The sequence below is a fragment of the Myxine glutinosa genome, chromosome 11 (genome assembly GCF_964187855.1).
Source record: "Myxine glutinosa chromosome 11, kmMyxGlut1.1, whole genome shotgun sequence".
Taxonomy (NCBI): Eukaryota; Metazoa; Chordata; class Myxini; order Myxiniformes; family Myxinidae; genus Myxine; species Myxine glutinosa.
Window position 1 is genome coordinate 78,148,335 of NC_136271.1, and position 22,910 is coordinate 78,171,244.

The 22,910-nt window shown below is 45.7% G+C and overlaps 1 protein-coding gene across 1 annotated transcript in view; it reads right to left on the reverse strand.

Moving 5' to 3' along the window:
* Positions 1-22,910, reverse strand: part of PXDN (peroxidasin) — a gene marked incomplete in the record, with an annotated part of 235,630 nt that overhangs the window by 141,689 nt on the left and 71,031 nt on the right. The window contains 2 exon segments of the mRNA XM_078786805.1: positions 12,782-12,899; positions 22,336-22,520. Of these exon segments, the coding sequence (XP_078642931.1) occupies positions 12,782-12,899; positions 22,336-22,520 (303 nt within the window).

Below are 22,910 nucleotides of genomic sequence, written 5' to 3' on the forward strand. Positions count from 1 at the left end.
CCAACATAAAGATGAGAGAACTGTCTATGATAGAAAAGCAAACAATTTGGAAGCTGAAAGAACAGAATAATTAAAATAGAACCACAGCTCAAACCTTGGGCATAGCAAATACAACAATTTGGAATATCTTGAAAAAGAAAGAAACCACGAGTGTTCTTGGCAATAGACAACGGCCAGTTCAGAAAAGGACAGAAAAATCATCAAAGCTGTTAAGAAAACCCCTAAAACAACTGTCAATGACATCACCAAGAACCTCCAGAGTGCAGTGGTGAAAGTATCACAATCTACTGTTCACAGAAGACTTTGACAGCAGAATTACAGACTACACTATAAGATGCAAACTTCTCATCAGCAGCAAACATAGAAATGAAGATTAGAATTTGCCAAGAAGTAGAGAGATGAGCCAATGAGTTCTGGAACAAAGTTCTCTGGACAGATTAAACGAAGATAAACCTTTGCCAAAGCGATGGCAAGGTGAAAGTGTGGAGAAAGGAAGTAACTGCATATGATCCTAACCATACCACCTCATCTGTGAAGCATGGTGGAGGTTGTGTCATGGCTTGGGCTTGCATGGCGGCCTCTGTAAATGGCTCACTCATCTTTATTGATGATGTGACTAATGATGGCAGCAGAAGAATGAATTTGAAGTGCACAGAAACATTTTGTCTGTCTTTGTACAAGAAAATGCCTCCAAACGCATTGGGTGGTGCTTCACCATGCAGCAAAATACACTACAAACACAACCAAGGAGTTCATTAGGGGGGAGAAGTGATAGGTTTTAGACTAGCCAAGTCAATCTCCTGCTTTAAATCCAATGGAGCATGAATTTCATTTTCTGAAGAGGAGACTAAAGTTAGAAACCCCCCAAAACAAACAACAACTGAAAATGGCTGCAGCAAAGGCTTGGCAAAGCATCTCAAAAGAAGATATCAAAGGTTTGAAGACGTCGATTGGTCCAGGCTCGATGCAGTTATTGCATGCAAGAGATATGCAACCAAATACTATTATACTACTTTAATTTACTTTAAGTTCATCTGTTGCAATACTTATGCTCAACTAAAATTGGGGACTGAATATATACAAAATGGTATTGTTCTAAAATGGTAAAACATATATACACAGAAATACCAAGAAATAAAATCTGACCTTCTCTGCTCTTGCCTCATATTCATCTTTTGATCTCAAATCAAAAGTTCTTCAGTATATAGCAATAATAACAAATTTGACTGCACTGTTCCAATACCTATGGGTTGGCATTGTACATACATACATACATATACATATACAGTATATATATATATTGTTGCGGATTTGAGAATTGTTGTAAATATCACCCTCTGTCAATTGTAAGTAGTGTCATGATCGTTGTAAATACCTCCGTTTAAGTGTAAAGATCATAGGTCGTCCCCTTAGTTAATCCATCGCATGCACGTAGGCCACCATATACCCTTCTAAATTGTTCTTTCTTATTCTATGTAGTTTAAGGCTCTGTTTCCCATTAGTTGACTCTGCATTGCATCAGATGACATAAGATAGGATCCCTCCGACGCCCCCATGGCATCTTCAAAATGCCAGTAACTTTGGATGGGGTTATTGGCATCACCATCGCCATTCGGATTGCCAACTGCATTCGCAACTCCATTACGCACGTGGTCAAGGCTCGGAGAAGAAAGGCGTGTCTCCACCTTGTCATAAGAAGGAGGAGTGAACCAGCCCCGATCAACCAACCAAGCACGAGGGGTTTGGCTTGAGAGGGCGGAGAGAGAACGATCGGGCAGTTTCGCGAACGTTCCAGGGTGTGGCGCTATAAAACCCATCACACGGTGCCCCCACGAGAGAGAAGTTAGAGTTGAGTTCAGTGGAGGAGGAGCAGCGGAGTTGAGTTCAGTGGAGGAGGAGCAGCAGAGTTCAGTTCGGTGAAGGAGTGAGCACTGAGAGAGTTGAGTTCAGTGGAGGAGGAGCAGCGGAGTTGAGTTCAGTGGAGGAGGAGCAGCAGAGTTCAGTTTGGTGAAGGAGTGAGCACTGAGAGAGTTGAGTGAACAAACCGCAGCTTTGAGTCCACCGCAGCTGAACCAACCGCAGCTTGGAGACCACCGTAGTCCGGCCCCCCTGTGACACGCAGCTTCGACCCGCTGCTACCCACCAGATCCCACCAGATTGCTGTGGGATCAGTGGCATCGGTGGCCATCGAGGTCGAGCCCGGCGTCCCGGACGGGAGCAAAACTCCAGCTGAACCTTCCTCCCCTTCCAGCCATTCGTTCCTGTCATTCCTATCATCATTCCCCGTGTAAGTCTGACTGTCGTCCGTCTTTTGTGTTGTCCTGGGGTTTAAGTAAGACTGCATAGGTAAGCTAGAATTGCTCTGTGTCCTTCTGATCCTTCCATCCTTCTGTAAATTATTTTCATTTATTTCCTTCTCCTTGGTTCCTTTGCTTGTGTAAATATTAGTAATAAATTATATTTGTTCTTCCTACCTTGCCTTCTTTCCTTTACATCCGTTTCGTTTTAGTGATTTCCCCATTGGATACCTGTGGCACGATTTGGCCAACGTTTAGAATCGGGTCTAGTTTCTGCTAATGGTTCGTGCCGCGGCTGCTAATCCGCTCGGCAATTAACATCTTGTCTGCGGTCTCGAACGGGGTTGCTCACCTGCCTCTCCGGAGGGAGCTGGGCAACTTCAGGACTCACGTCGGTCAGTCATAGACAAGGGGATTAATTCCCCCTTGGTAAGGGAAAAAGGGCCGACATTGAGATCCGTAACAATATATATATATATATATATATATATATATATATATATATATATATATATATATATATATATATATATATATATAAACACAGTTTGTGTGTGTGTGTGTGTGTGTGTGTGTAATGTTACCAATAGACTCCTAAACGGAGAGGCTCACGTGCTTGATATTTGGCATAGACATGGCCATTGAGCCTGGGAAGAACATGGCCTACCTCAAAATATTGACGAGATCCATATTTTTTATTCATATTTACCTCAGCGCATTTCAGCGAAGAATATTATACACGGAATCTGAGCAGGTGGCAGAGCAGCGCGCTGATTCGCTCAGAGCGATCACGTGATGTTCCTTGCCACCATAAACTCATAGTTACGCGTTCGTACGTAATTCAGGGCGAAAAGCGATTGCGTTTTTTCACATTTCAGCGAGGAACAGAGGTATTTCGGCAATGCCAACTCATTGTCTGGGACGAGTGCACAATGTCGCACAGAGTTGCACTGGAGGCATTTGACCGCACACTGCAAGATATTCGAAACGATCAGACTGTCATGGGAGGCATTACTCTTCTGATGGCAGGGGATTTCCGACAGACCCTGCCTGTCATACCACGCGGGACCAAGGCAGATGAACTTCGTTCCTGTATAAAGGCATCTCCTCTATGGTCAAAAGTGACGAAGTTGAAACTCAGCACAAACATGCGTGTCACCCTTCATGGAGATGTAGCCGCAGGCGCCTTTTCAGCGAAGCTGTTACAGATCGGAAACGGAGATTTGGAGACGTGCCCTGAAGATGGACTGGACATCGTACCATGCGGCAACAATGTCACCACGGCTGATGAACTCAAGGCGAACGTCTTCCCCAACATCCCCGCCAACTACCGAAATCACTCCTGGCTCTGTGAAAGGGCAATTCTAGCCCCAAAGAACGATGCAGTGGACAAAATCAATTTGGATCTTCTGCAGACTATTCCTGGGGATCTAAGAACTTACCGATCTGTCGACTCAATCCAAAACGACCACGAGACTGTCCATTACCCGGTAGAGTTCCTCAATTCGCTACAGCCTCCGGGTGTGCCTCCCCACATACTCCATCTAAAGGAAGGTGCTCCAATTATGCTCCTGAGAAATATCGATCCTCCAAAACTGTGCAACGGCACACGACTGGCTATCAAAAAGTTGATGCCTCATGTAATTGAGGCCAACATACTTACGGGAAACTATAGCGGGGAACAGGTCTTCATTCCGAGGATACCAATCATACCATCTGATCTGCCATTCGAGTTCAAAAGGCTCCAATTCCCCGTACGGCTCAGCTTTGCCATGACCATCAACAAGGCGCAAGGACAATCTCTCAAGGTGGTCGGACTGAACCTTGATTCCCAGTGTTTCTCCCATGGCCAACTAAACATAGGATGTAGTCGGGTAGGACAAGAGAACAATCTATACATCCTATCCGAACAAGGAAAGATAAAGAACATTGTTTACAAGGAAGCACTGCGTAATTAACTACGTGTCTGGTGTGTTGTGATGATTGTGAGAATATCGATTCTGATTCTGATTCTGATCTGATTTTAATGTGTATTTATGTGTATTTTATGTGATTTTATGTATTTATGTGTATAAAAAAAAACACACAAAAAAGGCACGAAGGAAAATAGTTAATTACTCCGACACATTTAGCTGCGGTGATTGAAAAATCACCGGACAATTGTTGCTGTTTTGATGCTTTTTACTGCTGTTTTGATGCTTTTACATTGCTGTTTTGATGCTTTTTCACTGCTGTTCTGATGCTTTTTCACTGCTGTTTTGATGCTTTTTCACAGCTGTTCTGATGCTTTTTTGCCGTTTTTTTTAATATAAAAATCTCATTTCAAAAAAAAAAAATACAAAAAAATCTCACAATGATGACATATAATTCACAGAAAACGTTGAAGCAACCGCGTTATGTTGCGGTGATGTTTAACTCTGAGTGAGAATAGTTCTAAATTTTAAAAACTTTCATCTGATATTTGTGATTTATTTCAAACAAACTGTATTTCCCATCTACACGGCCATGTATTCCTATTAACGTTATGTAAAGTACATAAATTGTGTGGATTACATCATTTGTGGATGTGATGAATTGCCAGTAACCATCTATATCCCTCCCCTCCCCTTCCCTCCTCCCCCTCCCTCTCCCCCTCCCTTTCCCCCCTCCCCCTTCCCCCCTCCTCCTCCCCCTCCCTCCTCTTCTCCCCTCCCCCCCTCTCCTCTCCTCCTCTCACCCCCCGTTCCCCTCCCTTCCCCTTCCCCCTCCCCCTCCCCTCCCCCGCCCGGCAATGCCGGGTACTTCTGCCAGTATATATATATATATATATATATATATATATATATATATATATATATATATATATACATTGACTGTTATATATATATCCTGTTATTGACTTCTTGCTGCGAAAGACAATCAGTGACATGGTTCTTTCAACAAAGACATCACCGAAGAGTAAAAGAAACTCACCAGATTGATATACTGAGTTCAGAAAGTAAACCCAAGTCAAGAAGAAAAAAAATATTCTGAAGGAGCTGGGGCTCCCACGTCGATCGGAAGAATGGACGCGACAAAAAGCTGGAATTCATCCGAGTTGCTTTAATCAAACCAAACACTCAGGCACTCTGAAAAGCCCGTTTATCGGGCAGCAATATATATACCTATTATCCCGGAGCGTTTGCCCAGGAAAGGCGAGAGGGGGCGTGGCCCAGCGTCCTGGCTGCGGCCTGGCAAGTTGAGGGCGAGCCTGCCCGGGCGTCCCGACCGAGGCCTGGCAAGTTGAGCGCGGGCCTGCCCGGGCGTCCTGGACGAGCCCGGCATGGTGATCGCTCCGCGTCCTTGATAGGTGCAAGGCGATTGTGAAAACCCAGCGGTAGCCGCTACACACGTCCCCCCAGAATCGACTTGCACCGGCAGGGTCAATTTGAGGGGGGTCCTGATGACCCGGCCGAAGCGACCCCTGGCGGGTCGTGGGAGGTGGTCCGGTGTGGTGGTGGGCGGTCGAGTGGGGGGCACCGTGGACGGGGGGCGGCCTCGCCGTGGCGGAAGGGCCACCCGTGGTGGGTGGTCGACGTCCACGTGCGCCGGCTTGAGGCGGTCCACCGCAATCCGGTCCGACCTCCCGCCGATGTCGATGACGAACGACTTGTCGTCCCGTCGCAGCACCCGGAAGGGCCCGTCGTACGGCGGCCTGAGTGGCCCCCGATGTGCGTCGTGACGCACAAAAACATACTCCGCTGTGCGAAGTGCTGGGGGGACATAGGACTGGGGGTCACCATGGTGGGATGTTGGCACGGGGGCAAACCGTCGGGCGGCCTCCTGGAGGTCCGAGCGCTGGTGAGCTGCGGACCAGGGACTGGTAGCGTCGGGCACGAATTCGCCCGCGACGCGTAGCGCCTGGCCATAGACAAGCTCAGCGGTGGATGCCTGGAGGTCCTCCTTGGGGGCCGTGCGGAGGCCCAAAAGGACCCACGGCAGCCGGTCGGCCCAACCGCCGTCTTGAAGGCCGGCCATGAGCGCGGCCTTCATGGAGCGGTGGAATCGCTCGCACAACCCGTTTGCTTGGGGGTGGTAGGCCGTAGTACGGTGGAGCTTGACCCCCAGGTTGCGGGCGACCGCGCCCCACAGCTCGGAGGTGAACTGTGGTCCGCGGTCTGACGAGATGTCCGCCGGTGCGCCGAAGCGGGCGACCCAGGTGGCGATGAAAGCCTGCGCCACGTCGGCGGTGGTGGTGGAGATGAGGGGAACGGCCTCCGGCCACCTGGTGGTCCTGTCCACCATGGTGAGCAGGTGTGTGAACCCCGGTGACGGGGGGAGGGGGCCCACCAGATCCACGTTGACGTGGTCGAAACGTCGTTCGGGCACGGTGAAAGGTGCCAGCGGGGCCTGGGTGTGTCGGTGGACCTTGGCCCGTTGGCAGGCCGTGCAGGTGCTGGTCCAATCGCGGACGTCCCGACGAAGGCCGTGCCAGACGAATCGCGCCGACAGCAGCTTCTGGGAAGCTTTCCGGCCCGGGTGGGAAAGGCCGTGGAGGGAGGCGAAGATGCGGCGTTGCCAGGTGACGGGCACGATGGGGCGAGGCTGGCCTTAGGAGACGTCGCAGAGCAGGACAGTGTCCGCGAAGGGGATGTCGGCCAGGCGGAGGCCCGTGTCCGCCGCCCGGAGGGCTTGCACCGTGGTGTCGGTGGTTTGGTCCGCCGCCATAAGCGCAAAGTCCACGCCCAGGTGGACCGCGTTCGCGCTGGCCCGGGAAAGACAGTCGGCCACGGCGTTGTTTTTGCCGGCGACGTGCCGGATGTCCGTGGTAAACTCCGTCACGGCGGAGAGGTGGCGCTGTTGGCGGGCCGACCACGGCTCCGTGACCTTGGCCATGGCGTAAACCAACGGCTTGTGGTCGACGAACGCCGTGAAAGGTCGGCCCTCCAGGAGGTGGCGGAAATGGCGGACGGTCAGGTGTAGACCGAGGAGCTCCCGGTCAAACATGCTGATTTTAGCTCGTTCGGCCGGAGCTGCCGGCTGAAAAAAGCGAGTGGCTGCCAAACCCCGTTCACCCATTGCTCATGTACGGCGCCCACCGCGTAGTCGGAGGCATCCGTGGTGAGGGCGATGGGAGCGTTGAGCACCGGGTGAGCGAGCAGTGTTGCGTCGGCGAGGGCCCGCTTTGAGCTTTGGAAGGCCGCATCCATTGCTGCGGACCAGGCGATGTCGTGCTTGGCCGGCTTGCCCCGGAGGGCTTCGTGGAGGGGCCGCATGAGTTGAGCAGCGCGGGGCACGAAGCGCTGATAAAAATTCACCATTCCCAGGAATTCCTGCAGGGCCTTTATGGTGCGGGGACGCGGGAACGTGGTGATGGCCTCGACCTTGGTTGGCAGCGGCACGGCCCCGTTCTTGGTGATGTGGTGGCCCAAAAAATCAACGGCCGTCGTGCCAAAGTGGCATTTGGCCGGGTTGACGATGAGGCCGTGCTCGCTGAGGCGCCCGAACAGTGTTCGGAGGTGGAGGAGGTGCTCGGCCCGGGACGTGCTGGCGACGAGGATGTCGTCCAGGTAAATGAAAAGGAACGGCAGGTCACGCAGCACGCCGTCCATCAAGCGCTGGAACGCCTGAGCCGCGTTCTTGAGACCAAACGGCATCCGCAAGAATTCGAATAAGCCGAACGGCGTGATGACTACCGTTTTAGAGACGTCGGCCGCCTTACAGGTACCTGGTGATATCCCCGTATGAGATCAATTTTCGAAAAAATGACCCGTCCCAGACGGGGGTGGTAGCGTCATTGAGACGGCGGTAGTCGCCACACGGGCGCCATCCACCCCCCGGCTTTGGCACGATGTGCAGTGGCGAGGCCCACGCGCTATCGGAGCGCCGCACGATGCCGAGGTGCTCCAACGCGTCGAATTCGGCCTTCGCCACGGCGAGCTTGGCTGGGTCGAGGCGGCGGGCCCTGGCGTAGACCGGCGGGCCCGTGGTTGGTATGTGGTGCTCGATCCCATGCCGTACTGCGACGGCCGAAAACGTCGGCCGCGTGAGGGCCGGGAACTCCGTGAGCAGGCGAGCAAACTCCTTCGCCGCCGGGACGGCGCATGCCAGCTCGGTCGGCGTGGAGCTGCTCAATGTGCATACCAGGGAGCTGAAGGTTTCGGCGTTGATTAAACGACGCCGTTGGACGTCCACCAGCAGTCCGTGTGCGCAGAGGAAGTCGGCGCCTAGCAGAGCCATGGGCACGTTTGCGGTTACAAACGTCCAAGCAAAGCGTTGGCCGCCGAAGCAGAGGGTGACGTTGCGCGGGCCGAAGGTGCGGATGGTCGATCCGTTGGCCGCAACCAAGGAGGGGCCGCAAACCGCGGATTGCCTGTCCTGGTCAGAGGCGGGTATGACGCTCAGTTGGGCGCCGGTGTCGCACAGGAAGCGCCGTCCGGACGCTTTATCCGTGATGAACAGTAAGTTGCCCGTGTGGCCGGCGCTCATGGCTGGTAATGAACGCCGGCCCGGCCGTTTCCCGGCCTGCCGAAGGTGCACGGGGGTCGGCATGTCCGGGCCTTCTGTCCGAACCTGGCATGATAGTAACACCATGTTTGGTCAGGTGGAGGCCCCGGTCGTCGTGCTGGAGGTGGTCGGCTTGGTGTAGCGGCCGCCAATTGCGTTGGCAGTTCGGTCGTCGACCGTGCCGGGTGCTCGGGCGCCATGGGTGTTGCGTCGGACGGCGGTGGGTCCCATGTCGCCGCTGCGATGCGCTGTCCTGCGGCGGAGATCTTGTCGGCTTCTCTGACAAGGGCCCGGGGATCTGTGATCGTCGTGCTTGCCAGGGCGAGGCGTACCGGGTTAGGCAGCTGACAGAGGAACAGCTCCCGGAACAGGAATGCCGGAGAGTGCTCGCCGAGCAGTGAAAGCATGTAGTCCATTCGCTCGGAAGGGCGCGTGTCGCCGAGCTCGGGCAGGTCGAGCAGGCGCCGTGCGCGCTCCGCCGATGGGAGGGCGAAAGCGTCGAGGAGAAGCTTCTTAATCGCGCCGTATTTGTCAGCGGCTGGCGGGCTCTCGAGGAGGCTCAGGGCGCGGGCCGTGGTGGCCGAACCGAGCGCTGCTACCACATGGTGGAAGCGGGTGTCGTCGGCCGTGATGCCTCGCAGGGCGAACAGGGAATCCGCCTGTGCGAACCAAACCGCCGCGTGAGCCTCCCAGAAGGTAGGCAGTTTAAGGGCGACTGCCGTGTCCATGTCGGTGGGTCACCAATGAAGGAGCTGGGGCTCCCACGTCGATCGGAAGAATGGACGCGACAAAGAGCTGGAATTCATCCGAGTTGCTTTAATCAAACCAAACACTCAGGCACTCTGAAAAGCACGTTTATCGGGCAGCAATATATATACCTATTATCCCGGAGCGTTTGCCCAGGAAAGGAGAGAGGGGGCGTGGCCCAGCGTCCTGGCTGCGGCCTGGCAAGTTGAGGGCGAGCCTGCCCGGGCGTCCTGGACGAGCCCGGCATGGTGATCGCTCCGCGTCCTTGATAGGTGCAAGGCGATTGTGAAAACCCAGCGGTAGCCGCTACAATTCCATATTAAATGCCAAGTCTGTATGTATATATATATATGTATTTATGTATTTATGTGTATTAAAAAAAACACACAAAAAAGGCACGAAGGAAAATAGTTAATTACTCCGACACATTTAGCTGCGGTGATTGAAAAATCACCGGACAATTGTTGCTGTTTTGATGCTTTTTACTGCTGTTTTGATGCTTTTACATTGCTGTTTTGATGCTTTTTCACTGCTGTTCTGATGCTTTTTCACTGCTGTTTTGATGCTTTTTCACAGCTGTTCTGATGCTTTTTTGCCGTTTTTTTAAATATAAAAATCTCATTTCAAAAAAAAAAAATACAAAGAAATCTCACAATGATGACATATAATTCACAGAAAACGTTGAAGCAACCGCGTAATGTTGCGGTGATATTTAACTCTGAGTGAGAATAGTTCTAAATTTTAAAAACTTTCATCTGATATTTGTGATTTATTTCAAACAAACTGTATTTCCCATCTACACGGCCATGTATTCCCAATAACGTTATGTAAAGTACATAAATTGTGTGGATTACATCATTTGTGGATGTGATGAATTGCCAGTAACCATCTATATCCCTCCCCTCCCCTTACCTGTCATATATCATATATATATATACATACAGACTTGGCATTTAATATGGAATTTTTTTTTTTTCTTGACTTGGGTTTACTTTCTGAACTCAGTATATCAATCTGGTGAGTTTCTTTTACCCTTCGGTGATGTCTTTGTTGAAAGAACCATGTCACTGATTGTCTTTCGCAGCAAGAAGTCAATAACAGGATTATATCACAGGTGGCGTGACAAAATGTAAGGAAAGGTACATTTGACGATTGGCTTCACAATCGGGTATATAAGGGTTGTTGCGTTCTGTATTAGTGGAAAACAACTGCTGCACGTCTACAAAAGTTATTGCCGCTTCCTCTGGAGATGGTCCGTCAACTTGACAATGCTGTTTGTCATGGAGTGGTGGCTTTACGAAATTCTGGCATGAAACAGCGTGCTATTGCTCGGCAGTATGGCATCACTCAAAGTCAGGTGTCAAAGATCCTGAAACGAAATGCTCAGAGGGGTGTCCCGACTCCAATACCGAGGCCAGGACGTCCACGCAGAACCACAAGGAGAGATGATCGCCAGCTGCACCGGTTAGTCTGCAATGGCCATACCAAGTCAGCTAATCAGCTTAGGGCTGAGTGACAGCAACTGACAAATGTGCCTGTATCCAGAAGGCTAGTCAACCAACGACTGGTTTAAGCAGGCTATCATGCCAGGCATCCCCTGAGAAAGCCATGCCTGACCAGACAACACAGCCAGCGCCGATTGCAGTCGGCCAGAGAGCACCGTCAATGGCAGCCAGGACACTGGAATCACGTGACCTTCAGTGACGAGTCTAGATTTCTGGTCTATCGTCAAGATGGCCACGTCCGAGTGTGCAGACAAGTGCATGAAGCCCACAACGAAGATTGTATAATAAAGTGCCAAGAATCCAAGCTGGAGGTGGTGAGGTGACCGTTTGGGCTGCTTTTCATGCAGGGGGCAAAACTGACCTGGTTGTTCTGAATGGAAACCTGAACCAGTTCAAGTACAGGGTCATTCTGGAAGAAACATTGCTTCCATTTGCTCGTGCAGCCTTTCGAGGAAACTTTATCTTCCAAGATGACAATGCATGGCCTCATCGTGCTCGCATGATCCAACACTTTCTTTCTGACCGTGGTGTAGAGCATATGGAGTGGCCTGCCATGTCCCCGGATATGAATCCGATCGAAAACTTGTGGGCAGAATTAACGCGTCAAATCGACAACTTGGACCAGCAGCCTACCTCTGTGCGTGAATTGCAGCAGACTATTGTCACTGCATGGCAAGCGATTCCTGTCCAAACCTTGGCAAATCTCGTGAACAGCATGCCTCGACGTGTACGTGCTCTCCTGAATGCTCGTGGGGGTTACACGAAGTACTGAACTGTAATTTTACTGTCCGTAATCCCTGTCATAATTTAGCTTTTGTTTTTGTTGAAATTTTTTTTGGCTTATGTGCAAAATAAAAAGATACTTCTGGAAAACGCACAGAAGTTTAACACAGTACTGTCCATGAATTGAGTTCGATATCAGCTTACCACACTTTCAAGGATCAATTTATTTGCTTCGAAATGTCAAATGTGGTTTTTGTTTCTTTTAAAGGTCATATTAACAAAATCTAGAATAATTTCAACATAATTCCAATGAACTTTTGGTTCTAAGTCATTTTGAAAAGTAAGTTCACCCCCACAAAAAAAAAATTCCATATTAAATGCCAAGTCTGTATATATATATATATATATATATATATATATATATATATATATATATATATATATATATATATATATATATATATATATATATATATATATATATACATACATACTATACTGTATATAAAAAGCATCTGCACTGTACAAGGTGGCCTGAAAGTCACTTTACCCCGCCCCAGTGAAGCCACTCCTTTAATATATCAGTTTTAGTCATTGTACCTGTATGCATTTCATCTTTCTCCTGAGTCAGTGTTGCCTCATACCACAGCAGGCGAGGGTGGAGGGGAAAGGCCTTTAAGGCTACCCTGTACATATTATACAAAATCTGCAGTGTGATTATAAACAAAACAATCTGTATAAGGAAATAATCAACATTATTTTGGGATCATAATCCATACTGTATTTTTGAATTGAAGATCATAGAATTATAACCAGGCTAAGTCACTCTTTTTTTTTTTTTCCCCCGTTTTTCACGTTTTTCAAAATATTTTTCACGTTTTTCTCGAAATGATTAAAATGTGACTTAGCTTGGTTATAATTCTATGGTCTTCAATTGCATTTTGTATAGTTTTGAAAAGACTTGCACTGTCCCCGAAAAGACAATCTACACGGTCTATGGAAACAATGTGTAGTTAACATAGTAATAATAATAAAAAAACGCACTTGTTGTGCAACCAGATTATTTCAGGCTTGGGGTTTCCTTCTGCTCGGCATACGAGGTACACAGTGTTTCCCAGTGCAACATCCACATCTTGGGGCTCGGACGTGATTCGAGGCCGCTCTGTACAAAGACAACAATCATTTCTTCACCGGCCAGTTGTCTGGTTGATAAAAAACAACGTACAATAGCAATTTAAGGCAATGTATATAATCTTGGAATAGCTGTGTGACAGACGTTAAAGAAGCCTAAAAAATTAAATATTTCAGGTTACAATCAGTGATTTGATTTCTTCAAACAACTGGAATTGAGATATCTACCACAATAATGGATTAAAATATACAAATAAACAGGATTACAGCTCATTTGGCTGGAGAACAATAACGTAAAAAAACCGACCACCAGGACACAGGATGAGTTATGGCAGAAAAAATTGTGTGTACATATATTTGATACAAAATTGGGGTGATTGGGGTAACACATTTTTGAAGAAAAAACACACAACCAAAAAAAACGTTTTCATAAAATTTCTCAAATTTTTTTTTTTAGGACATCGTGCATACATCCCACCCGTACATACATGATACATAGCAGGGTACCTCACTAGTTCATATGTACCTTTATATATCCATTAACACAGATCGCTCTGAGCTGAATGGTCTTGGAACATCCACGGCTCCTGTAACGGTGGTTGAACTGCGTTCAATATTACTAGGTTTCCCAAAGGTTCACCCAACATAGCCCAAACTGGCGGTGTTCGCGCAAGAATGGCGGAAAATTGAAAAATGTTCCTTTATAATATTGTTTATTAAAGTTTTACTTTTGTTGTGGGATTGTGGTGGAACGTTAAAAGATTCATATGAGGGCTGTGGTGTCATATTGTGGTGGCATTCCTACATTGTTTGGTTGTTTTTTTTGTGATTTCATCCCTCTATGTTTTTACCTTTTTAGTGTTTTTTTTTCTTCTTCTTCTTTCTGTGTTTTTTAGGGGGAATATATAAAATAGTTAATAAGAACGCAAAATGCAGATCAGTGAGAGAGTATACTGTAAATACATCAAAGCGTGTCACCAAATGGAGCAGCTTCGTTTTGGGGGCTATCAAGATGTCTACGCCAAGCTTCACAATCACTCGACCAGGAAATTTAGAGCTTCCCTCTCATCAGTTGGTGTCGCAATTTGTATTTGTGCGACTTCTTTTGAAGATAATTATAAATACAGTATTTTATCATAATATAAACGAATTTAATGCGCTTGATGTTTTATATGTTTTATTATTTTGGTAGGATTCCATCTTTATGTTTTTACATGTTTTTAATAGTTTTTAAAATAGCCTTTTTCTCTCAGGATTCACGTTATATCTACGGGAATCTGCCTAATTTCTTTAAGAAGCAGCGCTAGATGTGGCACAAGTTGCTCCATTTTTTATTTCTTAATTTAGAATTTTTTTTTTCTGGGCCCGTTTCTTTCGTAAATGACACATTTCATACATACCTTGAAATCCCATCTGCGTGGTGTTGAACCACAGCAGACTACACCAGATATTTTTTTAGGGCATAGCCCATAGGGCAAAGCCATCTAGAACAGTGTTTTTCCATCTGTATATATGCATGTATGTATGTCCCCTCAAACGTATACCAATTAGAGCTGAGGATCTGGTCACATGACAGGGTGATGTGATTACGTCTGATGTCATTACGGCCGTGCAGCGCCTGACTCTCCACACTCCGGCATTTTGATTCCAATTTCGTTCAGGCCGAACATATCATCGAACCTGTCATATATCATAATTGCCATGCTCTACCTTTACGTTTTTCATTCAGTGTGAAACACAAACAAACCGATTGTTAAAATGATCATCAAATATTGAAAGCATCGGCGTTATGGCTCTTCCAACAAAATGGTACATATAGGCCTTAGGCTTCATGCCTTCCTTTCGGACCACTTCGGACAAATTAAGCCCAGGTTTCTTAATACAGTAGTGTATCGTTTCAGTAGTATTGTTTTGGTAACAGTGATAATAATAATACAGTAAATATGACCATAACACTTTAATCACAATGTCGTGAATACAAAGTTAATGGATTGAAGCGGTGTATAGTTCATGAATCGATGATAAGCAGTGTACGGTACTAACAACCACGGAAATAAGGAATTCACCTCGGTTTTTTGATAGCATGTATTTAACCCAACCCTTGTGGCGTATATAGATTACAGTAGATCTTCCCTCAGTTCTGTAAGCAAGACTTACCTCACGGATGTCTGGATTCCTCCAAATTTCTTTGTTTAATGTTTTAAACAGCATTATCGACTGTTTAAAAAACTAATCATGTGTGTTTGTGGTTTATAATATTTTACAAGCCCAGCTACGCCACTGTTAGACTTTCGGTCTTGTTTATGGCAGAATTTTGTTGCGCATGCATAAGTCGCATTAAACGCACCTTGTTGTACATTCTACCCCTGTCCACCTACTCCATTCTGGATTTTGGTTTTAAGTCCACCAATTGGATTGCCATGTCTTATGCAGAAATGTCGATATGAATATAAGGTTTGATGTCTTTTAATGATAACACGCTTCCACTTTTATATTGTCACATCTGAAGCTCCTATTAAAACAGGATTTAGACTCGGGAGATGGAACGATCGATCTTTTATTAGTTATTACACTGTGTTTATTTGATTAATTGTAACTTTACTGTTCTCGAACGATCATTCAATTAGACCAAAATAATGGCAGCACACGGACATGGAAACAGACAGGTGAAACATGTTTTCTTACCCTTTAAAGGATTTATTTGTCAAGTAAATGGGGAAGAAGACAATAAGATGCTATAAACAAAAATGGAACGCACAAAGCAAGTCAAATGGAGACAAAGAGGTAAATGGGAATATTCAAACTTATGTACAATGATTGGAAATAAAACAATTCCTACACCACAGATCACACTCATGCAACAAAACAATTTTCGGCGAGACTTCCCTTATCTGATGTGCAGGGTGGACGCCTGACTCAAAATAGACAGCTTCGGGAACCAGGTGCGAGGCAACATCTCCCAAAAGCCAAAACGAGTACAATGGATGGTGGAATGCCAGCAATGATCCAACCAGGCCTCGTTGACCCCTTTTGTCCTTTAAGCAAGGCGTCCTGGGGATTTCCTCTGTCCCGTTCCTCCACGACCCACTAACACAGTGTAAACCCAGCTTGGGCCAATCCAAAAGACAAAGGCACACTTGGAACATCCCTATTATTAGTGAAAATTTATTGAGTATGTATGAGACACCATTTTGAGATGATATGGCTTTTTAAAAACAATGTATATTTGAGCCGGATTGTAGGATTCTAATCATCACTATGGATAAATCCAATTTGTTGATCATCGTAATTTGATAATAAAGATTGTAGAAGTACTTTTCTTACCTCCATAATTACCCTCACTAAAGGAAAGGGTATTGCATTTGAGTCCGTTTGTTTGTCTGTCTGTCTGTTTGTTTGTCCGCACAGATTAGGTATGCTTTTCTCTGCAACCGTTGGTCCGATTGACAGGAAATTTTCACCATAGGTGCGCCTCCTCCTGTATAAATCTTTAATCATAATAATGATGTTATAGGTCACGTGGTACAGGTGCCATCTTAGAAAAACCGAAAAACTTTGCACCTCTATATCTCCGAAAGCACTGTCGAAACAATTGAGACATGGCTCATTGAAAATAACTCTCCATGGGGAAAAACATGTCTTAATGATTATGTCATAGATGCCTCCATTATGACGTCATAATTGGACAAGTACAAAACTTCATCCGATTAAGATCATAGGTCACATGGTTTAGCTGCTATGATTTTTTGAAGAATAAAAACTTTAAAAAGCCATTCCTCCAGAACGGCCAAACAGATCGAATGGAAACTTCAAACATTTGTTCCCCATACCTTGTGTATACATACCATCCTGTCCTTGAATAAGTCATACGTCACATGGTTTGGCGCCGTGTTGGATTGAATGAAAATCTTTTTTAAATCCTATCTCTTGAACCGCTTCATTGATCGATGTGAAACGTCAATGTGATGTAGCATTCGTAAAGTGAAACAAGTGTTTAAAATTTCAATATGATTGGTCTTACGGTCTGGCAGCCAGAAGTTGTTATTGTTTGAAGAAGAAGAAACTCCACCATATTATTTTATCCAGCCATGTGAGGCAATCAAAAATATTTCAAATACAATAATGAATCAAGTTTTATAAAGAGGACGTTATATGCCACGCATGTCTGATGAAAGTGGAGTTGTACAAAATAATGAAAGAATGTACAAAAACACCCAACAATATACATCTCATAAACACATCCTGGCGACGGTCTGCAAGCTCTGATTGCTCTTTCTTGTTGATTTATGTTTTTCCAAGTGGTTTTCAGGAAGAAAATTGCATTATTAATGAAATAAAATTTATTTTAAAATGGCAAAAATTTATTGTTTTCTGTTTGGATTATTATGGTGTATAGAGCAATTAATTTTGGTGTTATTTGTAAGATATCTGCAATCAAATATGTAATGCTCAAAGTGTTATGTAGTTAAAGTAAGAACAACAATTTAACTGAATGCTGGAGCAAAATCCCTCCCCAACTCCACCCAACCCCAATCAACCCCAACCCCATAAGGTGATAAACCCCCCAGAATATCCTGCTTAATTTATGACCAACACCAGCATGATGAAGCATTGTGTTCTGTTCCATTTGCACCGCTGTTATGTTGGATTGCCAGCAATATTGCAAAAAATATTGCATTAACTAACACCAGTATGACACAATCACCCCTATTTCAGACACTTTTTGAGAGCCGAACCCCACCACAGACAGTTGCCTGTAGAAAAAAAAGTTGTACCACAATCTGGAGTGGCACCGACCGTAGAAATGTCCCAGAAGGGTTGCCCGAACAGATTTTGCCACCAAACCTTGCATGTAGTGTGGGTTGAGCGAGACATTTTTTTACAGGCCTTGCTCCTGGACCAATAATAAAATCTCGAAGAATTAGCCTGTTCACGTCGTCATCAGGAAAGCAAGCGTTCATGCCAACCATGTTCATTACGTAATAAAGTTCAACTGAACAACGTTTGCCAAATACAGGCTTTCGTGTTTCAAGCAAACACGAGGAAGACAAATGATGAATTGCGAAAGATGATGGGAATAGAGCCTGTGGTGGATGCTGTGAAGAGAAACAGGTCGAGATGGTTTGATCATGTGTTGAGGAAGGATGAAAGTGACTGGTTGAGAAGAATGATGGAAATGGATGTAGAAGGAAGTAGAGGATGGGGAAGACCGAGAAAGACTTGGCTAAAGGTGGTGGAAGAAGAAATGCGGGCAAGGGGGTTAACAAGGGGAGATGTATAAAATAGGGCAAAATGGAGAAGATTGTCATGGGGCCCGCAAGGCTAACCCCCGCTCCAGCAGGGAAAATGGCCTTAAAATGCCTGTTGTTGTTGTTGTTGTTGTTGTTGTTGTGTTTGAAGCAAACAATGTTCGTTTTTATTGCAAACTTTTGCAAGTACATGTAATATTTCTACAACAGTAAACAATAAAAAATAATTAAAATCAAATACCAGTAAAACATTTTATATATATATATGTATATATCTGAGTTTTCATATATATACATATACTCGTATATATATTAGTGCTGTGCCGATTAGGAAATTTGACTATAACCGATAACCGATTAGAAAAAAAAAATCTGCCGATTACACTACCGAATCCGAATATGAAATAATTAAATAATGACGTCATTTCACGCATGAAGTGTTTATCGTGCTTGATCGGTGCCATGCCCGGATTGTCGTATTGACGGTATTTAGTGGCTGTGAATCGATACATTTTAAATCAGTTCTCCAATCGATTGGTTCATCGAACAGAACAGCATTCTGTTATTTTTAAAACGAACAATGAGATGAGGTACCGTGTGAGGAAATGTTCATTCTGATGAAGCAGCATTCACATGGAAGGAAGGAAGGAAGGAAAGCAGGAAGGCAGGAAGGAAGCAAGTGTGCTCGTTGGATCAGTTATTCACGGATGTAAAATGAAGCGTTTCCTGTTTGTCTAATCATGTGAAAATCAACTTTAACACAAAATGTGAAAATGCAGGAACAGGGAACCCTCGGGTTACAAAGGGATTCCGTTCCGAACAATTATCAATTAATTAAATTAATCGATCACCTGTTCACTCAGTGTTATAAATGGTCTTATCAGCGCACAAGTGTAGGCACTCACCTGGTGATTTCACAAGATTAGCTGAGAAGACCCAAAACGAGGAAAATTCGGAATCCATGGAAGTTGCACCAGTTGTACCACAGGGTAGTGCGCCAGCACCGCTCGATATGGGGCTCTTTATGGTCCCGTTAAAAGCACAAATGGAGTTGATGAGAGAAAGAATGAGTTGCGAAATGCTAGTTATGGGCACTAGAATGGACGGGATGAGCGGGGAAATCAAACATGAGATGGGCGAAGTGATGCGTAAGGAAATGGCGCCTCTTCTTCTTGAAGAAGAGTGAGGGGAGAGATGGGGAACGTGAAGGAGGTGGAAAGACTCATATAGGGGGTAGAAGGACTGACGATAGAGCAAAAATGAATGAAACAAACAGATTAAGGAAATTAGCGACACAATAAAATAATTTAAAAATACACAGAGGCAACCAAGGGCAACTGGGAGCCGTGAAGAGACGCACTGGGAAATAACGAGGGTAACAGAGGAGGAAGAAGAGATTAAAAACAAAGTAATTGTTATCACGGAGGAATAAATAGAGCTCCATGTGTTTGGTTATGTGTTTTGGGAATGCCGTGCGCCTCAGGATCACTTCCGATTGTGCGAGAACACGTCACAGCATACAGTCTAATGAATGAAGCAGTAATTTTACAAACTGCATGTAAAATGTGCCTCATTTTCCTCAGGGAGCCAGAATACTGTAAGTCCACCTTTGAAATGTGAAAATAATAAATTTAACGGACACATTGATGCACGCCTTGAACGTACTCTGCCATGAAGTCAGGAAGAGCCATCGCGTATCGCATAGTACAGTCGGAGCCGTCGTGGTTTTCTTTGTACACACAGCTGTTTCTAAAGCATTGTTTCGGTGCAACATTGTTTTCTTCAATTTGTTTATTGAAATTAGCTCCAAACAAGGGTGAAAACTACTCAAGGTTTTGGGGTTGTAGTGAGTCCAGTACAACTTTAATCGGTCATCAGAACTGCACACTGATTGTAATCTGCCAGTACAGATTACCGAAAAAATAGGCGATATCGGTTTGTTCCGATTGCCGGTTCCAATATCGGCATAGCACTAACAACAACAACAACCCTCGGGAAAGGTCCCGTTTCTCGGTCTCGGGTCTCGGTAAAGGTCTCGGGAAAGGCACAACAACATCCATGCATTTTAAGGCCATTTTCCCTGCTAGAGCGGGTGTGAGCCTTGCGGTCCCCATGACAATCTTCACCATTTAGCCCTATTTTCTGCATCTCTCCTTGTTAACCCCCTTGCCCGCATTACTTCTTCCACCATCTTTAGCCAAGTCTTTATCGGTCTTCCCGGTCCTCTACTTCCTTCTACATTCATTTCCATCACTCATCTCAACCAGTCACTTTCATCCTTCCTCAACACATGACCAAACCATCTCAACCTGTTCCTCTTCACAGCATCAATCACAGGCTCTATTCCCATCATCTTTCGCAATTCATCATTTGTCTTCCTCTCTTTCAACGATACTCCGCACATCCACCGAACCATTCGCATTTCCACTCTTTCCAGCCTTCGTTGCTGCTCTACGTTCATTACCCATGTCTCGCTCCCATAAATCATAACACTTCTCACACATGCAGCATACACCTTTCCCTTCAGCTTCAACGGCACTCCCCTCCTCATCAGCACGCCACTCAGTTCCCGAAACTTCTTCCATGCACATCTCACTCGAGCAACCGTTGCCGAGTCTGATCCACCTTCTCCATTCAGCATGTCTCCGAGGTAGCAAAATGTTTTCACACCTTCCAGCTTCACGCAGTCTCCAAGATCCAACTCAACATTTCCTCCATATGCAGCTCCCTCTTTGCAGACCTTACATTTGAATGTAGCTGCCACACTGGTTAATGACCCTCTCAGACCACTGCATTTTTGATGAAACCACTCAGCGCACATTGTACATTGAATGGAGTTCACTCCGACACCCTTCCTGCACACAGCACATGGCCACTTCCCAGTTCTTTCCACCTCACCACATGCTTTACCACTTGCCATCACCTTCATCTTTCCGATATTCACCTTCAGACCTTTTTGTCTCCATACATTCCTTCCACTTGTTCATCTTTTCCTTCAGTCCATCCATACTTTCCGCAATCAACAACAGATCATCTGCATACAACAACTCCCACGGTAAACCCTCCTTTACGTTCTGAGCCAGTACCTCCATCACAGCTACAAATAGTAGTGGACTTAGTACCGACCCCTGATGCCCTCCCACCTTCACCTCAAACTCACCACTGTTCCCGTCCTTCATCCTTACAGCTGTGCATGCTCTTTTGTACATTGCCATCACTACTCTGATCAACCATTCCTCCACTCCTAACTTCCTCAATGCCCATGTCAATACTTCGTGTGGAACCCTATCGAAAGCTTTCTCCATATCAACAAACCCAAGAAACAACTTCTTCCTCTTCTCCATGTACTTCTCCTGCAACTGCCTCACAATAAAGAGCGCGTCTGTCGTTCCTCTTCCTGGCATAAATCCAAACTGCATTTCGTCGATCTTCACCTTCTTCCTTATCCTCCTCTCCAACACCCTTTCCAATACCTTCATTTCATGCTCCAATAACTTTATCGCTCGGTACGAGCCATACTCCAGAGGGTCACCTTTCCCCTTGTATAGAGGGACGAGGGTCCTCAGTTCCCAATCCACTGGAATGCGGCCTTCTTTCACCACCAGATTGCAGATCTATAACATTCTCTTCACACCCCAATTTCCCACTGCCTTCGACATATCTCCCATTCATGCATAGCACTAACAATAATATATATATAGTATATATGTTTGTATATACACACATATATATATATACCTAAATCCTCTCAGTAATAAAAAGGTAAACCATAAATTCCTGCCAAAAACTGGTACATGACATATAATGGCTTTTGACGTACCATTATGAGAACTTTCTGGAGCTTTTCGCTTCAATGTGACAGTTTCTTATTACGTATCAGGTACACAATTAGAGGACATGGGTGGAGATCCGAACATTTTGCCTCTTGATCATGAAACATGCATCGCACATGCACTGAGTGTTGAACTGAAATTTCCTATGCATCTGCAGCACATTCCTGAATAACAAGAGCTTGAAGCAGCTCACACCTGAGCTATGACATGAGATCCCTGTAATATTAACTTGACATTTACACACTTTTCTATCTCATTTTCTGCCACTTTCACATCTATCAGTCTCACCCTCTTGCACATGTCCCACTGCCATACTCACTGCTTTTTACCCTCTCCCATGCAACACCAAGCCTCATGAAATCTACTGCACTTTGAATGGTCTCACCTGGAAAATGCCCTGTGCACCCGAGTTCCTGTGCAGTGATTGTGGCGACAGAGCGCCCGTGGAGGTTCTGTGGGGTGTTGCAGGCTGCTGCCGCTTGAGTTTCCCCCCTGAAGGCAAACTCTCGCAACAACTCGGCCAGCCACAGGACGGAACAGTTGCACACCAATAGGTTTGAGTCAAGACGCCTGGTGGGAAAACACTCCAATAACTCAGTGACAGCACCTTGAGGGTTAAGATCAGTCACGCTTAACTCATCTTACTCCAAACAGTGCATGCCTTTACTTTCAGATTACATCAATATAACGTCTTCAAAATTAATACTTAACACAATCAGAATGTCAAGAACAATCTGCTATATAAAGCACAATGTCAGTTTGTGTGTTTGTACAGATGTCTGTCCCCTTCTGAAGGGTAGGTTTTAAAGGTCAGGTCAATCTTCAAACAAGAATATGTGTTCACTACGGTCTATTTTTGAGGTTAAAACAAACTCGAAAAACATTTTCCATAAAAGAGTAGTTATGTCTCTTATATTGGAATTTTAGACGGTGGCTAGCAAACCGAGCCTCAAGGGCGGT